The 27114-nt window shown below is 42.8% G+C and overlaps 1 protein-coding gene across 3 annotated transcripts in view; it reads right to left on the bottom strand.

The window, feature by feature from the left end:
- Positions 1-27114, bottom strand: part of MTMR12 (myotubularin related protein 12) — a 63167-nt gene that overhangs the window by 28585 nt on the left and 7468 nt on the right. For all 3 annotated transcript variants that reach the window (XR_005648642.1, XM_039842721.1, XM_039842722.1), the window contains exons 2-7: positions 10858-10918; positions 8169-8311; positions 7081-7153; positions 6182-6312; positions 4800-4893; positions 1447-1576 (exon numbers count right to left, since the gene is read on the bottom strand). Coding sequence is in view for 2 of the 3 variants with exons in the window: in XM_039842721.1 (XP_039698655.1) it covers positions 1447-1576; positions 4800-4893; positions 6182-6312; positions 7081-7153; positions 8169-8311; positions 10858-10918 (632 nt within the window). In the remaining variant the exon portion in view is untranslated. The remainder of the gene's footprint in view (positions 1-1446; positions 1577-4799; positions 4894-6181; positions 6313-7080; positions 7154-8168; positions 8312-10857; positions 10919-27114) is intronic.

Below are 27114 nucleotides of genomic sequence, written 5' to 3'. Positions count from 1 at the left end.
GGAATTTTCCACTTAATATTTTGGACTGCAGTTGACCATAGGTAACTAAAACCATGGAAATCAAAACCATGGATAAGGGAAGATTACTGTACAAATGTTGTGAAACTGTTAGCAGGGTGCTGGGGAATATGTCCCAAAATGGTAAGATTCACGTTTCTAAGAGGATTATGCAGAGTCATCCTTTAAATGTAGGTCAGATCACATCATGCGTCTACTGAAACTCCTCCTCACTGAACTATAAATTCGCCTGACAACCTGTCACCATTCAGCTGCCCCTCTCCTCCTGGCCTCCCCTCTTACCATTCCATCCAGCCCCTGGGCTCCTCACTGTTGCTCATACAGCCAGACAAGCTTCTTCCTCGGGGCCTTTGCTCCTACTGTTCTCCTGCCTGACCAACCCTCTCCATCAGCAGAGTGCCCCCTAAGCCCGTGACTGGTCTGTTTTTGTCCACAGCACTTATTACCTTTTCAATATACTACAAATATTCATTTATTCTATCATCATCTTCCTTCCACTAAAATGACAGTTCCAGGAGGGCAGGGATTTTTAGACTCTGTTTACTGCTGTATGTTCAGGAGCTAGGATGCTGCCTGGCACATCGCAGGCACTCAAAAGTTTATACCGAAATGAATAAATGTATCAAAGTGTTTGATAAAAGGAAAGTGACTACGTGATATAAATTTGGAAATGCCTCTAAAAATTTTAGACTTAGATTACAAATACAATGATGAGAAAAAAGACACAAATTCACTTTTGAATGTTTTAAGGCACACTTTACACTTTAAGGATTTCTTAAAAAAGCACAGTATCAATGTAGAGAAACCCTCTTACACTGCTGACGGGAAACAGTCTGACCGTTCCTCAAACAGTTAAACGCAGAGTTACTACGTGGCCTAGCAATTCCGCTCCTAGTTACATACCCAAGAAAAACGAAAATATACAGTTGCACAAAATCTTGAACCCAAATGTTCACTGCAGCACTATTCATAATAGCCAAAAAGTGAAAACAACCCGAATGTCCATCAACAAATGAATGAGTCAATAAAATATAGTATATCCATGCCATGGAATATTATTTGGTAATAAAAAAAAAAGAATGAAATTCTGAAAACACGGATGAATCTTGAGAACATCACATTGAGTGTAAAAAGCCAAACATAAAGACCACATGTTATGCGATTCCATTTACAGGAAGTGTCCAGAACAGGCAAATACACAGAAACAGAAAATGGATTAGTGGTTGGCTGGGGCTGTTGTGAAGGTCGCTAACGGGCATGGTTTCTTTTGGGGACGATAAAAACGTTCTAACGTTGTCTGTGGTGATGTCGCACAACTGTGTGAACACATTTTAAAACACTGTACGTTTCAAACGGGTGAATTGTATGGCATGTGAATTAAATCTCGATAAAGCTCTGTTTCTAAAAAGCACACCACTGAGAGCTTACCTCTCACAGACTCTGTAGCCTTCGTTGACACTCACTGCTCTGTACTTCGCGTTGCCTTTGGTCCTCTCTAATTCCCAGCACCAGTCCTCAAGCGTGTCGAACATGATGGTATGCTTCTTGGGATTGGTGGCTAACAAAATAAATTTAAAAAGAAAATAAAATCTTGTCATGAAGTGCTGGTATTTTAATGATGTGAAAGTGAATCCTTAGGCCCAAATTTCCTCTACTAAGTCCATCTATATCCCAGCAGAATGAATTTACTGGTTAATCCTAACTTAGTTCCTTTTTTTTTGTCATTAATCCAAAATTATGACGGAGGCTCTGTCTTTGCATAGTGGAGGAGAGAGTTGTTCTAGTTCCACTCCTTGCAAAAGTAATTATAGTTCCATTTTCAGTCATCTGACTATGAGATAATTTATATAACATAAAAAGATCCTGAGAGGCACTAAAAGATGGGCTTAGCACAAATGCTAAAAAGTATTTTTAGCCCTACCAATTTGTGCATAGGATGGCAAACTCATTTGAATAGCGTGTCAGATTCCAGAATGTAAACCTCCTTCAATTTGAAGATACAATGCCAACTAGAGGATTTACCAGTGTGACACCTGAAGGCCAGAAACAAATCAGATAGCCATGGAGTGGAGGGTCCAGGCCAATTGGTGCATCACAGTAACGGATACTTTTGCCCTAATCCTGCCCTGCTCCTACCTGCAAGGCGGAAACGCTCAAGAGCCCTGCTCCCGCAGCCCCACAGATATGTCCTTGGCCCTCTTCTAAGCCACAGCCCTACTTGCTATGGATGACAAACACCTCAACAGTCTTGGGTATTTACACAGATCAGTTAGTTCAAGCCACTGCACATCTTAAAAGAAAAAAAACAAGCCTTCTGGGAAAAATATTTTTTTCCAAGAAAAAAAAATATTTGCTAAAACTCTCACCTGGTCTTTTTAATAAAACCAGACGATTGTACAAAGGACGATAACGAGAATGATAAAAATAGTAGTTAAGCTTATATAACATACAGTATGTGCCAGGGGCTATTTCAAGCATATTACATTTATTAACTCAATCTTATAACCCTACAGGTTAAGTAATATTATTTCCTCCATTTTACAGATGTGGTACAAAAAGGTCAAGTAACTTGCGTAAGGTCACAGAGCTAGGCAACAGCAGAATTGGAATTTAAACCTAGGCAGCAATAAAGACAATTTCCATAAAGGAATAAATGCAAAAACATATATCTCCATGGACATAAATAATACTTCAAGTATAGGAGATCCTTTTCTCAGGAATACAGTAAGTCCTTCCCTAAATGCCATGTCGTAAGCATTGAGGACCCCTCAGCCAAAGCACAAAAAGCCACTGCAAGGTAATGAAACTGCCAGGTCTATCAAAGTAAGGGTTTTGGCACACAGACTGACACACGTTGGCCAGCTGAGAAACTCTGCTAAGTGGGTCCAGACCAAGAATCAGGATGTAAGAGGATGATTTTTCAAATGTAAACCCAATAAATGCTTATATAAATTATAGTAATCAACCAAGTCATACTTTGCAAGTCTCATATTGCAACCAGCTGTGGTGAGCCAGCACCCAGTTAATCAGCACTCACACGTTATCTACCGTGAAAAGATCTGTCATTCAGGAAGATGAACTTACTGAACGAACAAATTTTATGTTCAGCCTAACAGTAGTACTAAGTATATTTTATATCAGCATAATTCTCTGAACATGATCCACACTGAATAATATGCAGTTATACTCTTGACCTTCATTTACTGACTGTACCCTATGTGTCATACGTTTAATAATTTATAATCTTCAAAATACTTCAAAATACTATTGTTTTTAAAATGAGAAAATAGAGGCCCCAAGAGTTAAGAGTCATCCCCAGGATCACCAAGCTACTAAAGAGCTGGGTAAGGATTTGAAGTGAGGTGGGACAGACTCGAAATTCATACCTTTTCTACTAAATCACCATGGTTTCCAAAATGCAACCTGCTCTCTGATATTTACATAGCTGCACATGATAATCCTCTGCTTAAAATACTCCTCTGTGCCTACCAGACACTCCCACATCCTTCACATGAGCTCACATTCAGCCTTAGCCCTCTCTGACAGCCCTCCCTCCCCAGCGTGGGTGGGACTCCCTCCTCCTCCTAAGGCCCCTCCACCAGAGGAAATGTCACTCAGCTGCCACTGTTTGATGTGATGCTCTTAGAGGGCAGGATTTAGTCCCGTTCACCTCTGTATGCCCACAGTGCCTGACCCATCGCAAGCGTCCGACAAATGTTTACTCAATGAGCAAGCAGATGGTGACAAAGCAACTGCATTCCAGAAAGCCTGTTATAGTCTGTTAAACAAACATGCCACTTCCCTGACGAAAAGCACATAGCGCACAGGATCAACATCATGTTAAGAGTAATGGGCAGAGAATGGGAACAAACAGAGAGAAGAGATCTCGAGGAGGAAAAAGACATCTGTGAAAACGCTATATAATGCTAGGCATTATTATTATTTATTATTATCATTTACCCCTCCAGCACCTGGTCTTCCTAGGTGATCTCCCATCTAAGTACTAACCAGGCCCAATCCTACTCAGCTTCCAAGATCAGACATAAGGCTTGTTCAGGGTGTCATGGCTATAGACCATGGATCATGGCTCCACTGGGGCGTGAACCCAGGACCTTCTGGTGTGTAAAGCAGACGTGCTAACCGCTACAGTAAGGAACCATGTCCGCTAGGCACTCTTAATAGTTAACTCAAATGACCAAAGTTTCTTAGTTAAAAAGAATGCTCTCTTTTCAGCAAAGTGAATGGAAAACATTTGGAATCTTAAGTTTTCTAACCAAACTAGTTTTCTGATATGTTCTCTTATGTACAACTATTCCATTTCTCCCAAAATACTTGCTATAAAGCATGTTCCAGTTGTTTAAAAACTTTCTAGAATGCAAGACATTCTCTAGAGTCTTATGAAATGAAATCAAGTATATCATAGTGGAGAAAAGAACTCAGGGACAAACAGGGCTATTTTAAACTTCTCTCAATTTTGTTGCTCTACAGTCTCACATTCCCAGTTATATGGGCAGAGAATGGGAAACAATCAAACCAATACTCCTTCAGAAAAAGCAAACAAACCTAAAAGGTAAGTTAAAGCAAGAAAGATCACAGAAAAAAAAAAAAAAAAAAAAACTTTTTATTTTCTTTTTAAGAAACCTGAATGAGTCATCCAAGCAGAGATGACCAATTGCTAAAGAGGAGGAGGAAAAACTTCATGGCTGGGTTTCTTCCTACTAGTTTCAGGCAGGAATTGGAAGGCCCGTCTACCCACAAATTAAAACCCAGAAGACACTTACCTGTATTGTTTTGTACAGCAGTTGCATAGGAAAACAGAAACAACCGTTTAAGCAGTTTAGGAGCCAGGGTATGATGAATTATGCCACTGACAATCTAGAAAATAACCAAGCAATGGCTACAGTCATGCTTTAGGCAGATAAACGCTGAGCTGTCTAGGTTTTCAGTCATGCTAATAGGCTCCTAGGGGCAGGTCGCAGGACGGGCAGGACGCTAACACTCATGGAGGCCTGTTTGCATTTATGACATTATCTCTTAGAATAATGGCCAAATAAATAAATCATTCTGTCAGATTGTCTAAGAGCTTTCAACTTCTAGGGAAATTTTAAAAACATCATCTAATTTCTCAAAAACTAAATGCTAAAAACCTCAGGTGCCATATTCAGATACTCTAAAAACCTGATATTAAAGACATACAGCTGATATAATTGCCAAAATACTTAACTATTCTGATCCACTATGGTCTTTAGGACTTCCTTCTAGAAGATAAGAAATCAACCCATTGTGCTTTTTGTTTGACGTTCCAAACAAAAGTATGTTTGGACAGATGACAAAAAAATCATCATTCAAAATGAAGTTTCTGGCTTCTCGAGGAATTTTCCATAGCTACACCACTCTTTTGCTCAGAATAGATACTGGAGTCATGTTTATTATTCTAACTGAACTTCCATACTACCTGAAAAAAAAAAACAAGGACCTGCCTGTAAAGTGTGCATAACTCACCATAGCCAAAGACAACAGATGAAGTGGCCTCTCGCTAGGTTCTCCTAATGCACTTATCAGGAGAGTGTAAGTTTGAGACCTTCAATTCTCAATAAGAAAAATACGGGAAGTCACAATGACCACTGTAACCACTTCACCATTATACATCTCATTTTGTTGTAGCAACCACATTAAGCTGACCACAGTGTCCAAAAGCCCAGGCTCGTCTAGTGACTTGGCTCTGTCCATCTGAACTGTGTACCTTCTCCTCCTTCCATATACTTCCACTACCTCCCAGATATGAACTCGCTCACCCAGAAGTTGGGGGTCACTATTACTTGGAAAGGCTGTCAGAGGCGAAGGAAGAGGCTTGCTTCTAGCTGCTCCCCCACTTCCTTTCCCCATCTGCCTCCAGACCCTGTTTTACCACTTCCCGGCCTTTGGAGCCTCCAGGAATAAAAAGATTACAAATTGAAGGATTAAAGGTAGCATGTGCCAAGATAACATACAGGCACGCTTTACCAAATTCTCTTTCAATTCCAATCAAAGTATACAGGGTTAGAACAACTTCAACTTTAAACAGTAAAAAGCTCCCCTCAACCTTCATGCAATAAATATAAGCAAAAAATAGTGGGGAAAACCTGATGGGAAATAAAACCTAAAAATATATGCAACTAGTTACCCTTTTGACTTCCTCTTCTTTTGTGTACCTCAGACAAAAGTGGAATACCCGGAGGTCTTTGCAGTGGATGATGAGTTTCTCGGGGTATTTCTTCAGTTGTCCAAAGAGAGTTTTTTTTTTCTCATCAAATACTGTACATCAACAATGAAATCAAGAAGAGAAATTAAGTTATATGGCAACAAGTTAATGCTAAAGAAACAAGGCAGACTATTAACTTCTAAAGATACCTCTAGAAAGTAAAAAGAAAGGTGCTACCTTCTAAGTAACTGTCAGCAGGGGCCCAAGACCAAAACGGACTGGCTACTGTCAGTGGAACTAACGTTACTAACATGCTGAAAACCCAGCTCCGAAAGCTGAGATTACAAAAGATGGTTGGAAGAGCACTAGGGACATGCTTCGGGGACAGTCGACTCCTGGGTTCGTGGCTCCCTCCCTGTCCCAGAGTTTGGACCATGCAGCACCTACTAGTGTTAGGAACGTCATAAATGACTACTGAGTGATTTCCGGAAAAGCTCTGTCTACAAAAATAGAGAAGTAGAACAGAGAGAAGCTTGAAAGCAGAAAAGACATCAAGTGCAATACAACAGATCTTTGTCGGATTAGCCTTTAAAGTAAAACCTACATGGCTAACAGTGACAGCAAAAAGTATGATCAAAAATCTAATATGTAATGACATTGTGGAATGTTAGAAAGAACAGGTTCTAAGTTCAATTCCAAGCTCTTCCAGCTAAGTAACCCCAAACAAACTATTTCACATCTCAATTTTATCTACAAAACTGATTTAAATGAGATATATATGTGAAGAACTTTTAGTAAACTATAAAACACCACAAAAACATTATCATTATCAGCTATACTTTCAAAAGCTGGCAACACCACAAGAGAATACAGACACTTACCTCCATAAATCTGATCGACACAATGGAGTGTAATGTCATTTTCTCCTATAACCTTATTCTTAAATTGGGTCTCCTAAAAGTCAAAAGGAAACAGGTGTGATTTCTTTGTATGCACTGTTAGATATTTACAGAAAGAGCAAATCACCATTCTCCGCTTGCACATTAAGAAAAAAGGGAAATACAGCCACATCCCTAGGAAAAGGACAATGAAATGTGTAAGAAAAGCTGGTGATCACTGTTGTTTTTTTCAAACCCAGGCAGAGCATGCCATTCCTGGGCTGCTCCGGGCAAACATTACCATGCCACACACGATCACCTTGAGAGGTGCTGGGAAGTGGCAGGCAGGTTAAGGTTTCTCCACCACAGCGAGCAGGTGAGTGGCAGTTGATATAGGAAGAAACTAGCAGGGGACTCGAGTTTCTGTAAATGCTGTCTTTGCACAGGACTAGGAATGAAGCCGCTGCAGCGGACAGCAGCCCGGAGACCGCACCCTGAGACAGCGGTGGGGCCGTGGCTGTTTCGGAAGCGAGGGTGGGCAGGGACGGCTGGGTTTCCATGAGCGTACACCGCTCTCCGGGTGTGTGAGCAGTTCTCCCCTTACCACACTGCTCACTCTTCCTAAGTACGGACAGGTCTTCTGAGGACACTGCTATTCGGTGCAGAGTAAACATAAAGCAAACCCTAACTTAAATGCCGCGTTCAGCATCAGTTGCATAACTGAACTCAGTTCCTGAATTTAAGGAAGTGTTTTGTATAGTGAAAACGGGAACTAGTATATCTGGAGAGCTAAGATTCCAATGAGTGATATACACTGTGATGAAATATAAAAGAAAGTAAGAAAAAGCTGATCATCGACCTATGAAGTCAGACACAAGTCAGTGTGACAGGAGGCATGAGTGAGAAATTGCAGAATGGTCTTGCCACCGGAAGGAGATCCTGAGGGACTGAGCGCAGACTAGTGGTGGGGACTTCTGTCCTTCGGGTCTGTGTTTGCTGGGCATGGAGGAACTAAGAAGCTGGGGGAAAAAGACCCTAGGGCCATGACTGCACTGCTCCCCCAGACTCAGCCAAACGCAGCTCAAACGTACATCATTATCCAATGCAGATTCATCATCGCCCAAGAAAGCAATCTTGAAGTCTGTGCAGACGAGTTTCCCACAGATCCCACGCTGACAAGAATCTTCCTGGACATACTTCAGGACTGTGCTGGCTTCGCAAAGCAGCTGCTCACCTGGTCAAAAGCAAAACAAGTCCTCCTCAGAGTCCGCAGGGAATGTACAGCATGCAAACAGTGAAAGCTTCCACGGCTCTATTCACATACAGACCAACAAACTACAGCACAACACTTCAGAAGTTTAAACTTCCCAAAATGACAGGAGCTGCAAAACTTAGGGGAGAAGATAAGGCTGAGTGGGGACCACTGATAAGTGAAATCAAAATGGCTCACATACACCTTCACACAGGGCATTTCTCTATCTTCTCACTGTGAATAACGGAAGTTTCCGAAGAGGTGGAAATGTTCTCAGTTACACTTGCAAGCAAATGATATCAGTGTTTTTGTTACTTGGATGCAAGCAGACGTTCCACAGAATACCCTCAACGAGCGAAGCCAGGAAGGCTCGCCAGCATGCTCTGGAACGCAGATCTCAAGCCCGCTTTCTGGTGAGAGCGGGCCATTTCCCACTCTGGGGTTGCTAAAAGTCAGGGAGGTGTCTTCCTGGCCACGGGGCCTTCAAGCAACTTCCTCAGGTACAGAGGATGCAGCACTACCACACTGATTCTGACTCCACAGACAAAGATGGGAGGAAAAAGGAGGCCAGAGGTTTGTGGGAAAAAAACTGTTTCCTCTCTTTCTTAGTTGAGAGCATTTCCTCTCAGTGTGTCACCTTTCCTGCTCTATCTGCAGGCACCCCGCCTGCATGAGAAGCTGTATTTCCTGGAGATAGAGTACTTATCTACACAGTCAAAAGATTAGGATTTAGGGATAGGTAAGCATTCTCTGCTCCCTGGAAGCACGGAAGCTCATGAGGGCTGCACGTGGGGTGAGAGGAAGAAAACGAAAATATATAGGAAATAAAAAACTAAGTGTAAACGCTTCGCAACAAAAAAGAAACGAAATTTTCTCCTCCAACAGATAACCATCTTCCCCTCAATCTCCCTCTGGATATTTCCTTCAATATCTTTAAATTTACTTTTGGCTTAGAAATTCATTTAGTCTCACCTTCAGTCAATATATAAACAAAAAAGCTTCAGACAGACTATCGAGGGAGGCCCATTATGGTATTTTTTTCATCTTCCAAGGGTTAATTACTAAGGAGATACTGGAAGATGGCTCAGTCACTAGGTCAGCCTCTAGAGAGACCACAGTTTGAAGAAAACAATGAAGTAAGGGCCTCGTTAGGGTTTAAAATAATCCCAGAAAAAGTGCCTCAGCTGAGTCCCCTGGTTGAAAACATGTGAGCAAGGCTTCCTGTGTTTTCGACTCTGAGCATGAAACAGCTTTTAATAGTGAATCTTTCCCCAAGACCAGCCATCATCAGTCTGTGGTCACGCTCTGGAGACCAGAAACCAGCGTGCAGTGGCTGGCATGGCACATGGGCACGGGGCTGTGCGGGCACGGCGCGGTGCGCTGTGGCTAAGACCTTGTGTGTGCGGACTCCTGACTCACGGGAGGCAGGAACTAGAAAAGATCTCAGTCTAGTCTGGGAAACGGGGGCTCACTGCATACCTAGAAGAGGCCATTGAGTAATCCTGGGAAGAGGAAAATATATGTAACCCAAGTGAAAAATAAAGTTAGCACTATCCATAACCCAAGGAAAGGAAAGACAATAGGGTCTGTGGATTAGGGTTTAGGCCATTATTATCCAAAAACCCTTTGAAACTTAAAACCACTTTTTAAAAAGTTACAAGATCCAATATATTTACCAAACAAGGAGGACCAATCAGAAACCTGTGCATATTCATATCCTCCCAGTAAAATGCAATAAAAAAAAAAAGTACCAGAACAAAGCCTCTATTGTTTTGGGAAAATGCTTCTTAAAAACCTCATGGAAAAAAAAAGCATTTGGGATTAGAAAAAAGTGGAAGAAAAACTGAATGAACAGCTCACATGACAGCCCCACATATGAAGAGAATACACCACCAAGTTTCTGCTTCTGAATTCAGAAATGATTAAAGCTTAACTTAAGCTAGAGTCACTATCCCCATCTCAAAAATACCCAACCAATCCAGGAGCCTTGGTGATGACCACAAAGCAAAGAAAGCCCTGGCAGCCCCAGTGTGGGTTTGGTAAACTCCAGCACACCTGGCACTCAGATGCACAAGCAGAGACAACAGGTGAGGCCACCCACCAACGCTTGCCAGACAGCTGTGCTGGTCAGCAGCAGCTACGCTTGAGCAGCAGGTGGAAGAGTGTGTGGGGTGTAGGGCTTTGTGGGAGACCAGGATTTTCATGATTGAGGACCAGAAAATTGGATGGGACCAAGTAAGGCAACCTGGAAAAGGCCTCATTTGCTTGTGAAAAGAGGTGAGAATTTCCCAGGTTTATTTTCATCAGCTTGGGAAGAAGAAAAGAAGAAAAATTCTTTACAGATGTTGTATTACTCAGACCCAGGTGTGTAATTATTGAACTAAAGACCTTGATAATTTGTCCAACTCATTGCTGTTACATGCTGTCTGGATGAAAACAAAGGCATTTATACATAGTGATACTAGGGATGACATAATTTATCTCTGGCATTGAGTTGACATGAGGTATGAGGCTAACGTGACTGTTACCTGGCAACAAGTGAAGGGTTACTTCCTTCTCTGTTACTTCTTTTTCGTTTGTGTGAATTTCCTAAAAAAGAAGAACAAAGGGTAATATTTTTCTTTGTTTAAGGGCTCAAATGAATAACTTAAAGTCATGCTTTCAGAATACACACGAAAATATCATATACCCTCAGGAATTTTTTATTTGAGAAGCTAGTTACTATTTTAAAAAGTATTTTTAACTAAAGGAAGACAAAATTCTAATAAATTAGTTTAAAGTATTAAACTACTTAGGAATGACAAATATTAGTTGTCCCAATTGGTGGGGCAGGGATGGGCACTCCCTATCTAAAGGATCAAATGTCAGACAGCAAAATGAGGCAGCTCAAACACTGAGTCAGAAAGAGAACAGAAGTCATTCCACAGAATGATTTCCATCTGCCTTCAGTGAGCATCAAGGATTGAAAGTAAAACATTGAAGAGAAAATGTACTTAGTCAAAGTCTTGAAGGTTAAGAACAGGAATATATGAATGTATTGAGTCAACACTAATCCATCTATTCTGTAGCATGCAAGGACTCGGTAAAAACAGCTGGGAACAAACATTCTTTGCCTGTTCTAAGTTACCTAAGACCCCAGGACAGTGCCATGGGATACAATCACTTCTAATAATGAATTAAGGCCAGGTTCTATGTCACTGTTTCTCAATAAAAATATCTTCAAATGCCTCCCTGTTAGGTTCAGTGTTTACTGGATATTCAAAGATAAGCAGTAATCCTTAATGAATTAATGGACCAAAGACAGTCATAAATAGCTGTTAACATAACAAGAGAGGCATGGTGGGCCTCCTAATGCAATCTGACATACCTATGAAGTATTCCTGCCAAAATAGCTAACCTCAATCTGTTTGAGCTTCTATGTCAATCTACCAATTTATAAGAAACACTGAGACAGAGAACCATGTTAAATGACACCATGGGGACTCAACCAGTCAAATCTTGACTAGAAAATTCTACAAGACACAACCAGTTTTGTCAACAAATAAAACTGGAATTTTTTTGTTTTGTTTTTTTGGCAGAAAGCTCCGGGTGGTGTGAGTTTGGTAAAGTTCTTAATTCAGACTGAAATACGGCATTAGAAGAAACTTGGGTACAGCTAAGGCAGGGAGAGGCTAGACAGCCCATCTTGATGCTGAAGAAGAAAGTCATGGCTGTTTCAGAGAACCCATTCTGGACAAGATCTGTTTTAGAGATGGCTACAGTTTCCATCCCAGGATGGAGTCAAGTCCCATTGAGGCAGTGCTTCTCAAACTTGGGGGGTGTCAGATTATCTGGGGAGTTGTTACCTCTACAGACACATAGGCCTTACCACAAGCCTAAGGATTCTGAGTGTAGGGGATGCTGTTTTGTAAAAAGCTCCCCATATGATTGTGATGTATTGCTCTAGATCAGCTCCTATGAGAATCTAATGCCTGATAATCTGAGGTAGAGCTGAGGCGGTGATGCTAGCACTGGGGAGTGGCTGCAAATACAGATGAAGCTTTGCTCACTTGCCTGCCACTATGTGGCTCTGTTCCTAACAGGCCACAGACCAATACCATCAGTCCGCAGCCCAGGGGTTGGAGAGCCCTGCTCTAGGTTATGCACGAGAGACTACAGGTATACTTCACTTTATTGTGCTTTGCTTTATTGCACTTAACAGATGTTGTATTTTTTTTACAAACAGAAGGCAAGACTCTCCACCAGCAAAAAGATTACAACTAGCTTTTTTGTGAACCTTGCTTTACTGCAGTGGTCCAGAACTAAACCCGCAATATCTCCAAGGTATGCCTATATTCTCACATGTGTAAGTGCTATGTATTTTGGTAATTTAGAAATTCTCATTGAGAGTTTTCATCATCTGTCATTGGCAAAGAACTAAACTAAAGCACAATTATTTTTGACAGGTCTATCATCTTTTTCTGAGCAGAGAGCAAAGCTATTCATTAAATTCAATCAGCTGTCAGAAAACTCCAGTGATCATCTTGACTAGTGCTGGGGATTCAGTTCAAACACTGAAGCCAGCATGGAAAGTGCTACCTATTATGTCCCCAGAAGTATCTATCACCTTAGGATGATAAGAATTTATACTATCCAAAACCACCTACATCAATTCTTAAAATGATTAATGGAATTCTTTCTTTACATTCCATAAACAAAACAATCAAGAGACATTTTTTAGGATTCTGTCCTACCCAAAACTCCCTTTCTGCAGACAACGGTTCCCTGTTTCTGTGTCCTGGAGTGAATCCCCTGCTCCCCATCAACTGCATGGGGAAGCAGACAGCGGTCCGCAAAGGGCTAATCATTTTATCTTCTCCATTAATTTGGATGGGGGTGCTATACTTTAACTAGAGACTTGTAGATTTGGCTACACTGTGGGGAAGCAGAGAATGAGACACATGAAGAGATTAAGTGGAAATAAAACCACAACCCCCAGACGCACAATCATGGCCTGGACTCCCACGGCTTTCCAGGCTTTAGTGAGGCCCAACCACACCTTTGGCCCACAGTTCCATAAAACAAACCTGTATTTTTATAATAAATCCTCTTGTTGGCATAAGTTAGCTACAGTGGGTTTCTGCTGATTGTCACCAAGGATATTCGTATTAGGACAACTGCATTAACGATAAAGAAACCAGATGACTAGTAACACATCACACAACATGTCAATGAACAACACATCCAAGTTCACAGAATTAGGAACCACTGCCATAGGCACCACCTCCAAGTTGGCAGTGAAGTCAGATGCCAGAACTAGAAACTAGGATCTACAGCCTCAAGTGTGTGGGTTTTAGGTGGGATGAGGATGCATGAGGCCTCCAAGCTGTAAATCTTCAGAGGATTTTGCCATTATTCAGCGATTAAAAGCCCCTGAATGGCCTTCCTTGGCTGCTACCACCACAATCCCTGCATGACCTCTCCAGGTGTAGAGAGGCACATACCCCTCTTCCCCCTCCCCCAAAGCACAAGATGAAACTGACTTAAATAAGGAAAAAAAACCCACAGTAGTCTTAGCCTTGTCATTTTCAAACTAAGTCACATATGTATTTGCATATACATACACAAACATGTATACGTATTTAAAGCAAAGAATAAAGAAGACAGTGGAGGTTCATATATGGAAAGGGAGGAAATTTATAAGAGACAAAGATAACTTAAATGAATCCCTACCAAGTGCTGCTAGGTAAACAGGAGCTCGCAGTACAGTGGGGAAAACTGACAATCATTAATACACAATCATTAATACAATACGATGGATGCTGTAATAAGGTATTGATGTGGGGACCTAAAGTGGGAGCTAAACTCCAAAGAGGGGACCTCTTCGGTGGGACCAATAAAGGGAAGAGGAGGAAGAGAGACAATTTAAGCAAGTGCTTCTGGGGAAGAGGCTTATAAGCAATGTCTACCAGTTCAAGAGACAGACAAGCAAACAGAAGAGGAAAGAGAAGGTACAAAGACACAGAGACAAGTAGTTCAGCAAGAGAGGTGTGAAATATGGCTGGACAAGTGGTGGGCTGGTCACAGCCTGAAGCTTTTTAAGCAGGGGAGTGAATTAAGCACAGAGCATTTATTATCCCCAATAAACGTCTTTCAGAAAAAAGCACAGGACTAACTCAGGAACCGGGGTAAGTCCTAGCCTACAAAGATATCAGGAGGATTTTGGGCAAGTGTCCTGGCCTCAGTGTTCCCATCTAAAAGGAATTAAGAGCTGGAATGCCTGTCTTGTGAGATAATGCATACGAGAGCTGTTCAAGGTCAAAATCATGACATGGAAGTCAGCCTTGAATATATGTCCCTAGAAAGGAGGCAGGGTCCTTGGTGCCCTTCCCTTAATGGAAATGGAAAAAGAAGACCCCCGTAGACCCACTCGCATGATTCCAAATCACTCTGTCACTACATGGAACCATATTCTCAAAAAGATGAATGTCAGTCTACTAGAGCATTTCTGGAAGAAAAAAGAAAAAGGCTGGAGACCTTTTCCTACTCACACTCATCTCTGTCAAATGCCCCAAAAGCTTACTATACAGTTTTCATTTTAAAAGTACTGACTGTTCTTCTTCCCTAGAATAATGGTAAAGAACTTTTGATGTTGGCAACAAGTTGCTGACCAAAAATTGATCTGATAGAGAAAAAGGAAAACACAAAGCGGCTAAGTCAGTGAGGAGCCACATTTTATGAAGCATTTGGTGAATTTCGACATTGGAGCAGGATGACAGAAAAACCACCAAGATTCCTAACAGGACTCAATTTCCTACTAAAATTGCCACCATTCATCAGACTTCCCTCAGCACTGCAGACAAGGAAAAGAGAGGTCAGAATAACAGTAAGATACACATTGCTGCTGCTGAAAAGCCAGCATCCGAGAAAAAGTATTCTACAGTAATCATCAAATGCACATGAGCTGCTGCCTCAAATGCCACTACACAAATTATAACAAAACTTTATTCACGCAAAACACAGATCACTCAGCAACCTCACCTATTTGCAACACTGTTGAAAAATAAAAGTCAATAAGGCTTCTGAGCAATAAAAACATATGTCCAAATTTGTGCATGGCAATCAAAACCTACAATCTCTTTGTCAGCTTTCATTTTGACTGCATGCTTTTGACTATAAGAGCCAACATTAAGCTTTTATTATGTGCAAGATAAGTACTCATTAGCATCTCATTAATTCCCACAACTTTAGTAACTAGTATTATGTCAATTTTACAGATGAAGAAACTGAGGCTTAGGGAGGTTCAGTGACTTTCCTTTTACAGGAAAAAAGCCACTAACCCAGGGTTCAAGCCCAAACCCTGACTCATTCTGGAGTTCACTCCCTTCGCTGCTGGGGAGAAGATCTAACAAACGTGGTCTCCAGTTTCCTACCGCAAAAGAGAAAATAGCTGTAATATCCACTGCCTACAACCGGACACCAGTCTCCTATTACAAAATTGATTAGAACAAATTAGAAAAATTCCCTTAAGAGAATTTTACTTCACCGTACATGGATTTGCCACATACAGGACAAAAGCGTGTGAAAGCTCAAGTCAGCTAACAATCCTGAGAATCTGGTGAGAAGCTGAAAAGCAGCCTGGTCATTTTCATTCCATGGGTTCTCAAGAAGTAAATTCTCTAGTTTCTTACCAAGTTCACGTTCAGGGTACACGTCTTTTCAAAAGTATGATGGACTTAGGGTGCATGAGAAGGGCCTGCCAGAGCCCACCAAACTTGAAGAGAATGGGGTGGTGGCAGGGCTTCCTACAGTGAAGTTATCACAGGCCAAAGTACTTATAAATGTTCACATCACCACTTCGCTGCTACCAGAACTTTGAGTCAAAAACTGAAGCTGTTATTCTCAGTTCAATTTAATCCAGCCAGAGGAGCAAATTCCAAGAGGCGACATCCCTAAAGTTTCCAAAACACAATTTCTTTTGATTGTGTTTGGCACCAAAGTGCTAAAAGGACACAACGCAGACATTTTATGTCCTCATCTCTACTTCTCTAAAACGGACATTTAATACTCTTTGTTTTCTGCACTAAAATAGAAAATCTCAAGGGGGAAATGTATTTGCATCCACATAATAAGGGGACCTTAGAACAAAACTGACCTTTTTTAAAGCAGAAAGTTGCATTTTCGAGACAGCATAGTACTAATAATATTTGTTTTTCTCCCTTGTTCCTCCTGACTTCTCTCTGTGCGTGTACTAAAATAGAAATAATATAGACTTGGATGTCACAGTCCAAATCCAGCTCTGGTACTTACAGACAAGACCTTGAGCATGTCACTTCACCTGACTGAGCTTTGGTTTTCTCCTACATAAATGGAAACAATACTACCTAAGGTGAGGATTTGAAGAGATTGCGTGTGTAAATACCTGGCACACGTATTCAGTAAATGGGAGTTGTTACAGCAGCTGGACACAGCAGGATCTGTGCTGCTGCTCAATTTTTTTTTTTTATCTCCCTTTCCTTTGATGAGAAAGCAATTCAAATATACTATTTATGAGCTGCAATTATTCAAGATTCTGTCCCATGAGTAATTTCTACTTCCTCTCTCAATCCTGCTTCCCACAGGAAAAAAAAAAAAATAATCTAACTCTACTTAGGAGGCGCCTCAATTCTTTTTCCGTGGATCAGAAACTCCTGCAATTACCACCACCCAAGCTGGCCCTAATTACTAAGCCTTTGACTACACAGAAATATCTGAAGCCACGGAAAAAGAAATGGCATTTTCCTATTAATAGGATTTGTTTTCTACAAGCTCACAATGATTTTGTGTCTTATCTTCTGCAATAGAAAGTACTTGAATCCACCACAAGACCAAAAGAATAAGCTAATGGCTTTCTTAAGAGAGAACACCACATCCGAGGGACTGCCAAGGCATGCCATACAAAAGTAAAGCTTTTTGATTGATTTTATTGAAACATTAAGTTGCTGAAAGTTGGTAACCAATTAAGAATACTACTCGGACATAAAAAAGATGAAACAGTGCCATATGCAAGCAACATGCATGAATCCTGAGATTATGCTAAGTGAAATAAGTCAGATGGAAAAGGACAAGAACCATATGGTTTCACTCCTATGTGGGGTATGTCAGCAAATAAACAAGTAAACAAACAAAAACCCAAACTCATGGATACAGACAACAGAATGGTGGTTACCAGAGGGAAGAGGGGTGGCGGGAAGACAAAAGAGAGTAAAGGGGGTCAAATACATGGTGATGGAGAGAGACTAGACTTTGGGTGGGGAGCACACAATAGAGTATACAGGTATTATAAAGGTGTACACCTGAAATTTATATAATGTGAGTAACCAATGTTATCTCAATAATTTTTTTAAAAAAAGAATAAAAACCTATAAAAGCACTTCACATACTGGAATTTAAGGAGCCACACTGTAGACAATCATCACTAATTTCTAACCCCTCTCTGGTTAACACTTCAAAAAAATTATAAATGTACACTATTCAATTCTACAGATAATCAACACAGGAAAAAAATAAGTACCACCACTACTACCATCACCACCACCCCCCATCAAAATATACACCAGTCCTGAGAAAAGCAATAATCTATAGGACTCCAATAAATTAGGGTACACAAAGAGGAATCATTAAAAAAACACACACACACCTCAAAAAAACTGAATTTTTTCTATATTTTCACAACTGGTTTTGAATACAAAAAAAGAAAAAGAAAGAACAAATATGGAGATGATATTTCAATGTTCCTGAGAAAGAGTTGAAACATCTGTTGCATGTTGATCCCAGGAGAATAAATATAGGTGAATGGAGGAGAGGGAAAGTGATTTCTGACAAGGGTACAGGAGTGCCCACATCTGGATGCGCCAAGTCTGGATACGGATCTGAAAGCATGTCACAGGACACGACGAAATTCCCACATGTATACCCTATTTCTGATAATGCTGTGTTCTGAATGTGTGTAAGCTATGGTCTTCAGGGGCAAACGTACTGGACGAGTGGTTGAAGGCTGTCCAACCTGACCTTTCCAGATGGATAAGTAAATACAATCACTTCCTTAGCAACATTACAAATTACTACATTGTGACTCAGGGGTCGCTTGTGGACTGTAGAAATCACAAATGTCCAATCTGTGAATGTCAAAGTGGGCACTTTGGAGGAGGAACCCTTACTGAGGATGAGCAGTGAATAATGATGACAAACATTTCCTGAGCCTTATGTGCCAGGCATTGTATAAAGGGCTTTATACTTACTAACTCATTTAATTCTCACAGCAAGCCTTTGAAGCAGGGTTATTATACCCACTGTTATCTCCACTTTGCAAATGAAGACACCCAGCTAGTATGTGGTGGAGGTGGAAGCCAAATCCGGTAGCTGTCTCGGTCTGTTCTTAGGTGATGCCAAACTACCTCTTATATAAATGAAGATACTATTTCTTATATACATGAAAGGAATAAAGGAAAAAAGGAAAACCAGGACAGAAAGGTCAGTGACTGTATCAGCGAGACTCACCTGAAACCAGGCCAAAGCAAGTGTCACCGAAGGTGCCCAGGAAAAGCCAAAGTGTTGTGAACAGGCAAAAAGAGGCTGAAGGGAAAAAGCAAAGAGCAAAAAAAAACACCTACCCCCAGCAGCATCGGCCAGCTGCATGGGGAAGAACGTGGGCTTCTTCAGCACCAGTGGAGCTACCTCTTACGACTGACTCCAATGGGCCCTCTAAGGCATAAATCTCTGATTGTCACCCCAACCAACCCTTGGGAGTGAAATGGGAATTTCCTGATGCACCATATTCTAAGAATGGCTCCAACCAGAAGCAACACTGCCACGCACTGCAGACTCTTCTGTGCCTCCCTTCAGGAGCATGTGGTCTACGGGTCAGCCGAAGAGCCCACCTTTATAAACTCCTTCTCCTTCACCCTCGATATCTAATCACCAAATTCAATCGATATTACCTACTCAACATATCCAGAATCCATGCCCCTCTCCTATCTCCACCAGCACCACCTTAGCCCACACGATCATCATCTCCCACGAGGCTGCATCTGTCCTCTTTCTAAGCTATGCTCCACCCTAAAGCACCGGTGATCCTTTCAGAACACGGTGTGCTGTCGCTTACTGGCAGGGAAAAGACAATGATTTAACATGGCCTACGAGGCCCCACGCAGCCCGGCCCCTAACCGCTTGTCCGTTCTGGTCTCCTACCATTCTCTTCCTCAGTCTGTACATTGGCCACGCCGCCTTCTTTTACCCTCCCACACCTGCACGCTCCTTCCCGTCCTGGATTGTTTCCACAGGAAGTTTCTCCAAATGTTTCTCCTTTCCCTCTTTGCCCTGTGTATTTTGTATATCCTCCCGGTCTGAGGACAAGGGAAGACTGCTCTGATACCAAGTTCTTAGAGCCCCATGTATCTCTCCCTCCTAGTACTTGTCACAAATGCAATTTCACATCTGTTTATGTAATTATTAAGTCTACCTCCTCACCATCCTATAAACCCTTTGAGAGCAAGTCTTTTGTGTTTTTTTGCTCACCATATAGCCCCAGAATCTAATACAGGCCTTGCACACAGTAAAAGATCAAAAGATTTCATTGGGTAGTTTAATCAATGACTTTAAATAGCGAGAGGTTTAAAAAAACCTCCAGCACATCCCAAAGAAACACATGGGATATTGAGACACAGTATCACAGGGCTTGGGTGTGAACATGGATGGCATCTGCAAACTAACCACACTGTAGTACTGGGTAAAGAGTGCATTCCATTTAAGACTGTCACCTATGTGGTGTTAATCCAGAAAGAGCAGTCATGAAGCCTGTCCAGTAAAATCTCCAGGGGCACAACAGCCGTGGTTGGGCCTGCCATCATTGCAGGAACAGCAACCAATTCAGCCAGTGTCCATTGACAGCTGCCTCTGTCCTTCCTATCCCTGTTCTCTGGGGCGCTGGAACCTCTCAAACTGTCACCTGGTTTCAGTGGGCGTCCAGAGGGCCCCTTCACGTTTTGCTCCTTCTGTCCCACTCCCCTTCAACTCTGACACTCCTGACCCAGACTTTTCTCCGAAGACACCTGAAAACTAACTCAGTTCAAAGTGACGCAAATTTTCAACAAATGTGGCAGATTAAACATGGCCCCTGTGCTTTGAGCAGCACCTCTTGCTACTCCATCTGAATTTGGACAAAGCTTGCTACTATGGCACAGAAAAATAGCAAAGACTGCTGGCACTGGTCGCAGAATGTCCAGATTTTCAAACCCAGGGTGTCCCAGTGGCCTGAATTCAGTTAGAATAGCAACATGAACATAAATGGAGAGTAGTTCTGCCAAAGTGGTAGGATCGGGGCTGAGGTTTTATTAATTCCTTATTTCAACATTTGCCCCAATGTTATGACGATTCTTTTAGTTTAATTTAACAAGAGGATTAGGGCATGGATAACAAGTTTCCCAGTTTCTGCACATTTAACCCCACAGATCAAAAGGAGCTACATCTGTTCCTGCTCTCACTGTGCTCAACAATAATTCTAAAGGCCCCACCGCTGCCACTGCCCCCACATTATCTAAGAACCTCACCAAGAGCTGAGTCAGAAGCGCCCACATTCTGGCCAAGTCGATGCCAAATACAATGTGAGAACTGCCACTCATTCTTCAGCAAGCTGTGGCCGAAGGAGACACACCTAACGGAACCTGCATCACACAGCTGGCCTAGCATTAAAAGTTGCCAATCTGATCTCTTCTCAGAACTATGTTTCTGAGAAGGACCGGCCCAAAGCAGGGGACTAATGAGCCTGAGAAGCGAAATTAGTGTTAACCCTCAAGTGGTATGTCTGGTTACTCGAAGCTGCAAGATGACCCATCTCTAACATACACCAATTCATTTCAACAAACGGTTCCTGAACATCCTAAATACCATGTGCCAAGGATAAAAAGATGAGTCAGAATTGACTTCTGCTTCAAGAAGTTCAGACAGACAAAAAAATAACTGGAACTCAGGATAATCAGTGCAATAAATACTAGAAGCCTGCAAAAGATTGTATCTCTCTGTATCACTGCATTTAATCTTCTTGTTAGCTACCACTATTGTTCTCATTTTAGAGGTGAGGAAAACGAAGCTGACCAAAGATAAGTGGGACTCGAGCCTCAGTTTACCTGACCACAGTCATGCTCTTCACTACAATACAACTTGCCTGTTCTGCTGACCACATCCTCCCCCAAGATACTGTCTCCTCCCCCTTGCCTTTCCTACACTTTTTAATTGATTGAACTGTCATTTCTTATGCACCTGCTCTATTCCAGCCCTGTGAACCCGGGAGTGAACACAACACAGAGCCCCACCTTCCCTAAGTGCATAAGAGACCAAGCACAGCACAAGCAATAATAAAGACGTGTGCAAAGTGCTACTCTAGAAGGATGCACTATGATGGGAACACAGCAGAAACACCTAGCCACATTCAGAGAGGGTCAGAGAGTACTGTTACCTCAGGAAATGCCATTTATACTGAGACCTGAAAATCAGCAAAAATGAGTTTCAGGCCAAACGACCAATACTCTTTCTGGCTGCTCTTCCTCAAGTCTCCTTTCCAGACACAGACAGGGTTCTCGTCCCTCCTCACAAGCCCTGCTCCCTGGATGAGCGTTCCTACTCATGGCCAACAATATATGCTGACGACCCACAAGTGGCTCTTTCCTCCAGCTCTCTCTTCAGAGCTCCATACTTGGACACCCAAACGGCCTCCAGGCCTCCTGCACTGGAATGTGCCTCCAAATTCACATTTCAAAACCAGTCATTACTCCCCCACACCTCACCGACCCTGCTCATCCTCCTTTTGACTCCGGCTCAGGAGATGGCCCCATCATCCACTCAGCTAGCCATGCCAAACACCCAGGAGTCACCTTAACTACTCTCCACCCTTCACATTGTCTGCTCTGGTTTCTTACCAGCTCCAGCACCCGTCCAGGTTGGTCCACCCTCCTGCTGCTTTCTTACTTAAGGCCACCATCATCCCTCACCTTGCACGCTCTGTGATTACAGACGCACTTCTTCTGTCTAGCCTCCACTGCACCCACTGGGCCCACCCGATCCACTGTCCCCTAGTCCTGCCCATCCAATTCACTGTCTAATCCATGGTCCACCCAATTCAAAGCTTCCTTTGATCCAACCTCCTTCCTATATAGCGATAATGTCTTACCTTATCTGGCTTCCCAATGATGCTAACTGGAGGTGGAAGCTGTAACTTTATGTATTTTTAGCCTCAACTTCTAGCATATAATTTCTGACAGATAGTAAATTGTCAATAAAAGTCTACTGTAGAATAAATAAATGAAAACATACAAAGAGAAATAATTCTTGGTCCTGGTAATATTCTTTAATCCTAAACACAGTTCTTGAGAGATTAAAGAAATAGCTCTATTAAAAATTGCTACCAAAGTATATGATTAGTGCCAGACATTACTCAACTTTTGTCACACTCCTCCCTTAGCTGGCTTTCTGAAACACATTCTAGTCTCATCAACAGGGCAGTGGCATATTCAAAGCCAGACTTCAAATCTGAAGCCTTATCACTGAGGATACAGACTAGAGACTAAGTGATCCAATTGCCGTCCAGTTCTAGGGAGCTAGAAATCAAAATAGGATTTGTTTCCTGGGGCTGATTCCGAAGGCTGCCGGTTCCCTGCTCCTGGCCAGAGAGCTCTGCTCCCTTACAAGCCAGCCTGACCAGCAGACTCATTCCCCTCTGAGAGCATGACCTGGTGCTGCCATCACAGCTGGACTCTACTAACTAGACCACTGTCTTTGGCAATTACAAGCAAAAATTACTCTAACAATAAACTAAAAAAACAGTATTTGAAGCCAAGGAAGTAGACATGAAGTAAGAGGCAAATTGACAACCCTTGTCTGAATTCAAGGTACCAGACCACAGACAGCCGTGCAGGTACCTGGTCTTTAAGGACTCTGCTATTTACTCAGCATGCAAATCAGTTCTCAGCCACAACAAGTGTTCACTTCACAGGGCTAGATGGGAACTTTCAAGAGCATTTCAGACTAAGCATTTATAATCCTCAAAAATATGTCTAATTTAACCATGTAAATATATACTTTGCTGGAGGTTTACTATGTCCACTTTTACATGTCCTATGTCTTTTAGTCTAACAACAATCCTGTAAGATTTTTCACCCCCACTTCACAGATAAGGCCAATGAAGCTCCAAAAGGTTAAATAATATGCCTGGACTCATGCAGCTAAACAGGTGGTGACCGAACTTTTTCTCAGAAGTTCTGACACCAAGTTTAATACTTTTTATTCTTAACTTTGTTTTTGTAAAAGCTTTAAGACATAATTCACACATCATATAATTCACCCATTGAAAGCGTATAATTCCGTTGTCTTTCGTATATTCCCAGAGTTGTACAGCCATCACCACAATCAATTTTAGAACATTTTCATCACGCCGAGAAGAAACTGTGTGCCCATCAGCATTCATCCTCTCGTTCTCCCTATCCACCCCTCTCCCTGCCCCCAGCCCTAGGCAACTACCAATCTTAAACTTTTTCCCTATTACAAAATATTACCATCGAGTGTCCTTTCAACTATAACAAGTCTTCAGGACAGAGAAATAGGCAACAACCTTTGAGAGTGCACTACCCTAATGGCTGAGCAATACTCACTCATGTGTCTATTCTAAATCCTTTCTTGCACATTTACATTGCTTTTTCCCCTTATCTCAGATTTTTTCTTAAAGGAAGGAATTAACTGCTCACTAAGACCCAAACTAAAGCCTTCACTGTTTTGACAGCTCATCATTTATTGAAGGGCAGTGAAAGTATTACTCATCCATGCTTCTTAGCAAGGATCACTCTCACTAGGCATTCCCCAGGCCTTTAAACAATCCAAACGCTTTATCAAGCTCTCCCAAGTAAGACTCTCAAGCTAGAGCTGAAATGGTAAGACCCAAATACCAGTGTAAGCCTCAGAACCCATAGATCTGATCTTACCAATATTTAGCTGGCACAATTCCAATAGAGGGTCTGCTCACTTGATGGAATAATTCGAAACTGCCTGAAGCAAAAGGCAGCCGAGACACGTCACAGGGAACAACTGTACTTCAAGGATCCTTGCAAGTCACTGGTTTAACAAACTATACTCACGGTGACAGCTAAAAAAAAATATTTTTGGGCAAACCACCTCATGCTAAAGCTGACTCTTGGGTCATAAGGATCAAGGGTAGAGTCAGCAGTCACAATGAAGGCATAACACAGTTCTCAACATCGACTCCACAAATCACTCTGCAGAATGATACAAGAGCCTCTGAATGACCCTCCCACCAGCTACCTTCTGAGGCCCCCTCCTGGGATGGCTGAGGGCCACAGTCCTCTCTGAAGCCACCTTGAGCTCCACATAGGCCACACAGAGTGGCACTACAGCCCTGCTCTGAAGGAGCCTACAGATCTGTTGGGAAAACAAGACCCACAGACATCGAGCAACTGTAACCAAGGAGTAGAGAATAAATGCTCAACTGCATCACCAAGAACCAAGAGCTGCGGACAGCCTGCATCAGAGACAAAAAGAAAGCGAGAATGTTGGTGAGGAAAGACTTGAGTATGCAAAGACGATGGAGTGGCAAGAACCTCTGAGACTGCCTGGTCAGGAGCTTTTCAGAGTGTACTCCTGCAGACTTTCTCTTATTTATGTTTGGGTTTCCCCTAAGATGTCATGTAAAACAGCAGCTCTCAACAAGGGATAGGGGAGAGATCACAGCTACCTGAAAGAAAAGCAGCGTCCTACTGCAGGTGCTCCCCCCACAGACACACACACCCTTCCCCCCACGGCATATCCGATCTCTGAAGTAAAACTTGGGACAGTATATTTTGAAAAAGTTCCTCAAAGAACCACGTTGTTTAATTAAGTTTCTTGTGCAAAACAGGTGTAATAACACTAGCCTGATCCAACTCTACAAATCAGGAAATGAGAGCAAAAGAGGCAAAGGGGCTCCACCCTCCGAGCTACACAGAAAAGACATGGCCACTACCCAGGTCTCCCAAGTCCAAGTTAATACTCTTTCAACCAACCAGAAGCGGGCAGAATCTATGGTGAGCATGCAAGTGTGTTAAGGTTTGGACCAGTGGAAGGGGCAGGAGGAATGGAGGACTCGAATAGGAAAATGACACACGAAAGCTGCATCCAGGAGCCTGGCCGTACCGTGCAGGGTGACTCACGGTGCCGCAGAGGGAGCAGTGGCAGGTGAAGAGACCAGTTAAGCAGCTGTGGCTGTGGCCCCAAGAACAACAGGAGATGCCAGCGGAAAGGGCGGCAATGGAAATGAAGACAGACTACCACAGAGGCCCCCCTCCAAAGGGCACCCTGGGGACTATGCCTGGTTTAGAGTATGGTGACTGGAGAGAGAGGGGGCCACTGCAGGTCCTCCTAGAAACCTTGAGACAAAGGAAAATACTGTTACAGGAAGGCAGAGAGGGCACCCCTCTGAGTAGATGGGAAAGGTGCCGCTGTGAGTGTGGCACAGTCCTACAAGATGCACAGCACCCCAGCTCCAGACACAGCCGCTGAGAGTGCAAGGGAAGAACGATGCTGGAAGGGAATGGAGGCCAAGGCCTGCCAATATCAGGACCTGCACTGGTGGCCCAAAGACACACACACACCACACCACACACACCTCCCCCGCCCCCGCTACAGCTTCTAGGGAGAAGAGTAATAGCCACTACAACGATTAACATTTAATAAGTGTTTATTATATGCCAGGTACTGTGTTAACTTTTCACGGACCACCTCGTTAAAGACTAACAGCAATCTTACGGGCTAGATACTATTATTTTTATTCATTCTCATTTCACAAATCAGGGAACTGAGGCTCAGAGAGTTAAATACCCAGCCCAAATCCACACAATTAACAAGCAGCATAGCTCTAATTCCAAAGCCACACTCTTAACCACCACATGGAACTGAAAGAGGTGGCACTGAGATGTGTGCAAGTGCTCAGAGAAAGGTGTCAGGTGGCCGTTTGGGGGCTGTGTCATAATTTAAACTAACTGATGTGACTAAAAGCAGCTGCAGAAACACATGGCGTTGCCTTTGTGCCGCCGCTGCCCCTCCCCCCCCAGGACTGATATATAAATACTGGGTCAGGAGATGAGCTGGCAAGGAGTGAAAAGCCTTGGAGCGGGAGCTTTTCCATGGTCTTGGAGCATGAGGAACCAGGGGGCAAAGGAGAAGGTGCCTACAGGCTCCCAAAGGGCCAGACCAACCTAATGATAGAGCAACTTCCAGAGAAAGGAAGACACTGTCCTGCACGTACCAGCAGCACCCCTGGGATTCCACTCTTCGGGTCTTCTCTCACTTGCACCCCTGGGCACACGCCTTACAGAAGGGATCAAGGCAGGTGCTCCAGCCACCTGGTACCAACACGTGCATGAGCCTTTCAAACTGTCCCCTTCACCTGCCCGCTGCATCGTTCCCCTGCTCCCCACCCCAGAGCCCACTTCGGCGCTGCCCTTTCCAAGTCCCGTATAGCCTCAGACAAGGCCGGCGCTGTGGCAAGCTCTGCAGGGGGCCCTCCTCCGTGTTGAGAGCATTCTGTGTCCTCTTCTCTTGTGAGCAGGCAGCACCCACCCCCGTGCATTAGAGCCATCTGTTGACTTGCTATCTCTCCAACAGAATGTGAACCTCCTGAGTACACGGCCTATTTTTTTGCATTCCTAATTCAAGCACAGTGCTTGGCAAATGGTAGATACACAATCAATAATTCTTCCAATTCAAGTTAATATTAATAATAACAGCAC

The sequence above is a fragment of the Pteropus medius genome, unplaced genomic scaffold (genome assembly GCF_902729225.1).
Source record: "Pteropus medius unplaced genomic scaffold, Ma_sr-lr_union100, whole genome shotgun sequence".
Lineage (NCBI taxonomy): Eukaryota > Metazoa > Chordata > Mammalia > Chiroptera > Pteropodidae > Pteropus > Pteropus medius.
This window is presented reverse-complemented; position numbering and strand designations above follow the sequence as displayed.